The sequence below is a fragment of the Scleropages formosus genome, chromosome 6, assembly GCF_900964775.1.
Source record: "Scleropages formosus chromosome 6, fSclFor1.1, whole genome shotgun sequence".
NCBI classification, from domain to species: Eukaryota; Metazoa; Chordata; class Actinopteri; order Osteoglossiformes; family Osteoglossidae; genus Scleropages; species Scleropages formosus.
The window spans coordinates 6,633,011-6,636,807 of NC_041811.1; the positions used below are offsets into that span (position 1 = coordinate 6,633,011).

Below are 3,797 nucleotides of genomic sequence, written 5' to 3' on the forward strand. Positions count from 1 at the left end.
TGGACATGCACCCTGATTGACAGCTGCCTGTGAGCAATATGTATGTGGTGTGCAATGTGAAACTGTCTTTAAATAGCTAAGTACATGCCTACTGACCTTTCACAAAACCTCTCTCATGGAGAGGATGGGGTGTGCTGTGGACAGCAGGAAATCTCCTACTGGAGACTTGTCTGTCCATCCCTGTACTTTATGACCACTTTAACTGTTAACACCCATACCTGTGTCTATGAGCCTTAACACACCATTGCATATAATTCATTAGCTTGTGACCAACCATATGGTACCTGTCTTCACTTACCTTTCAGGAAAGGTCAAAAATGTTTCAGTACCCTTAACCCTGCTGAGTGCTAATTTAAATTGCTTACGAATCAGTCAGAAGCAGGTGCTGGGTCTTTGGTGTCAAATGTTAGTCTGGTATATTCTCATAAGAATTGACCAAATGATGTGAGATGCATGTTCACAACTTTGAACTGTTTTGCAAATTCATTTTGAAATCATTTAGTCTAAAACCACAAAATGGCCTTAGTGCCCCTTGAGGAAACCAATTGTAACAACTAAATTCTGCTGAGATCTAGCTCAGGAACACAGCTGGCAGACTGTCATGGGCAGGGACTGAGTTTTTTTAAAAAAAAAAAAAAAAAAAAAAAAAGCCCCTGTTATGCAACCCCCACTGCAGCTCCTCAAATAAAATGCAACAAAGTGACCATCCAGTAAAACACTTTATTAAATAAAACATCTTCAGTACTGTCCCTCCAGGTGTGGACATATAGCCAATTTACATAGTAACAGTGATGAGATAGGCACAGTTTTAATATAAAACGTGTGCTGGGCCCCTCTTGGACATAACAGGAAGTTTTTGTGGACAAAGACACTAGACTGAGATCAGGTACATCTGGACTTTGCTTTTGATTTTATGTCCATAATGCTGATCTTACACCCAGCCTGAAATCTATACTGAATAAAATAATTTAAAAAATTCATAGTAATAAAACCTCTGTAAAAAAAAAAAAAAATACCTTTTCAAATTTGATGTCTGAACATAATAGCTTATCTAAACAAGGAAAGCACCAAAGAATATTTTTTGCTCGTCGGTCTGAACAGCCAGCTCCTTATCTGCGCCATACCAAACCTGCAGTTTGCTATTCTTCTCTAGATCATACATGCCAGCTGTATAGATGGACTTTTCAAATATCTCCTTGCAGGACAGATAATCTGAGGCGGACATCAGGGGCACGTATTCCGGGTAGCTGTCTTGCCACACTCTGACCTCAGGTCGCAGCGGTATGAACAAGTCACCCTCGCTGCAGTTGTAACTTTCAGGCTTCCGGAAGGTGATCTGCAGGTAGACGTGGTATTTGCCCGACTGCGGCACAATGAGCTCTCCCTCCTTGTACTTGAAGCCCTGGATAATGGCCTGGTTGTCGTTCCAGTGGATGACATGAGGCTGGGACAGTGCACAAGGTGCTGTGAACAGCAGAGAATTCATGTTATGTCAGTTTGTTGAAGTTTTTATCCAAATTAAAAACTCTATGCATCTACACAGCACTACTACTGGAGCAAATAAAGGTAAGAACTGCCCTCAAGTAACTTTAGGTATGTGCCCTATACTTACTTACAAGCCTTCCAGGCCACTAGCCCTGCAGTGCGTGGTGCTAAATGTCATGTAGAATTTAAAAGCAAAAATTGACATCAGCCAACCTTCCATCTCTGATTAATAGAATTACAGCCCTCTCTCCCAAATTTTTCACCAAAAATATTTAAGATGAAACACAAAGGAAGTGCCAACTTGCTCAGATCTTAGACAAACACAGCAGGAAATGAAACTGCTCCACAATATGCAGGCTGTACTGTTTACAGCTGTAATTTTTAATCTAAGTGTGGTTCCTTTCATTCAGATGCAAATGTGTTTCCAACACTGAATGCTGTCCAACCACAAGCACTGCTGGGGTTAGATCTGGGGTGGAATTATACACTGAGCCTTCAAAGTCAGCTCTAGAAACAGCACGGTATGAGGAATGCTACTGTACAGCATCACTCTTACAGTGGAGTGAAACCATAAGAACAAGTGAAACCTTGTGCCTGCAGCCTCTGTTTATATGACGGATGACTATTGCAACCTCTGTCTGCGTGGCATAAAAGCATCAAAAAGGATGTATGTAAACACAGGCCCAGGCCATGACAGAGTGATTAACACCAGACTTGCTCATGATGTAGGAGGAAACCATAGGACCTCCAGCTACTGAAGCTGTGCGCACATGGAGAGTTCCAAATATTCACTTTTTTTTTTTCTCCCTTTTAGCTGATGCGTCTTACAACTTACAGTGTTAAGCTACTTATGATGACTTCATTCATACAGCTATGCTATTTTAACTATCAGTTCAGGGTAAGTACCTTGATCAAGGGTACCACAGCAGGAGGGGGGGTTCGAACCAGGGTCTGTCAAGTGTAAAGTGACAGCTGGGACTTCTAACCTCTTAAAACCTCTCACACAAACCTCTAAGCTACAGTAACTCATAACTCTGATTGCCCTCAGCCAATCACAGCATCTGCTAATCTTTAAAACATAAGCAAAAGTTAGTTATTGGAAAGTATGAAATTGTTCAGATTGAATACCTGTTAAGTGAGCACTTGGCTTGACAGGGTATTCACTTGTTTGTCTCTGGGACACACCTTCTAGTAAGGGGAAAGTACAGTAAGAAACAAGGAGGGATGCAGACATCAGAAAGCACAACAACAATAATAATAATAATAATAATAATAATAATAATAATAATAACAAAAAACAACCTACCAAATTCAGCTATTCTGGGTTCTACTGAATGTTTCACCTGCAAATGATGGAATATTTAAAGACAATGTTAATATTGCTATCAAACAGAGATCATAATGATTATACAACGTTACTCTTCATCTGTGCTCAGTTAAAACACGCACTGGCACAGGACAGAGGACCGCGGCCCCCCAGTGGGTCAATCAGCTATCATGAACATATTAAAATTAAACAGAAAAATGATGCGATGAGTTACCGTGTCCGACGGCAGGCGCCCGAGGCGGCTGGAGACTAAGAAGAGCGCCGCGCATCCAAGCAGGAGGAAGGCAGTGGCCACGCGCAGGCGACACTCCTGCCTCTTCATCTCCCTGCAGTGGTCCATGAGCACGAGCACGGCGGGGTCGTGCTTCACCTGCAGGACCACGCTGTCCTCCTCGTTGCTCTGCCGCTCGTGCCGCCCCATGTCGGCCTTGTCTTGTGTGTGTGTGGATCGCTCCCGGGGAAGAGTGTGCTTCTGGGGAAGCGAGCCGCCGATCTCCGCAGGGAACCAGACGACGTTTGTGTCGCTCTCCCCAGACTCTGGACAATTTTTATAGAACTTTTCTTCCCCCGCATTCCGAGTTAGTACCGCCTCCCGGCGCGCGGTGTCACAATCCCGCGTCCACCGGCCCCACACGCTGACAACGGTCCACGGAAAATCCGGGACTCCTTTCCCCTTTTTTTTTTTTGCAAACAAGTTTGCGATTCAGTGAGAGGGGGCGTGTCGAGACAAGATCGTGTGCCTGTGTGTGCTTCTCAAAAGGACGGGGAGACGGTGTGTGGGCGGCGCTCGCAGAAAAACAGGTATCGCACCTGGACGTAGGCGATGATGCAAAACGACGGTAAGGATCGTGTTCTAACTGCAGTTACCTGAACCAGATACCCCATGATGGCATGATCATGTATTTAAACACCATAGCCCCATAATAAAAATACAGAACAAGTAGATCGCCCATGATAATTTACAACGCTGGAGTCGAAGTTCACT

The 3,797-nt window shown here is 43.9% G+C and overlaps 1 protein-coding gene across 2 annotated transcripts; it reads right to left on the reverse strand.

Moving 5' to 3' along the window:
• Nucleotides 1-716: 716 nt before the first annotated feature.
• LOC108922643 (tumor necrosis factor ligand superfamily member 15-like) lies at nucleotides 717-3,458 on the reverse strand. 2 transcript variants are annotated; one of them, XM_018732877.2, is made up of 4 exons: nucleotides 3,027-3,458; nucleotides 2,792-2,828; nucleotides 2,614-2,670; nucleotides 717-1,464 (listed from the first exon to the last, which is right to left on the reverse strand). In XM_018732877.2, exons 1-4 carry the CDS (start codon nucleotides 3,231-3,233, stop codon nucleotides 1,052-1,054), a joined length of 714 nt encoding a protein of 237 aa, XP_018588393.2. In that variant the 5' UTR covers nucleotides 3,234-3,458; the 3' UTR covers nucleotides 717-1,051. The 2 variants fall into 2 exon arrangements, with proteins under 2 accessions (XP_018588393.2, XP_018588392.2); XM_018732876.2 differs by having other exon boundaries at nucleotides 2,614-2,673.
• Between the last annotated feature and the right edge of the window lie 339 nt (nucleotides 3,459-3,797).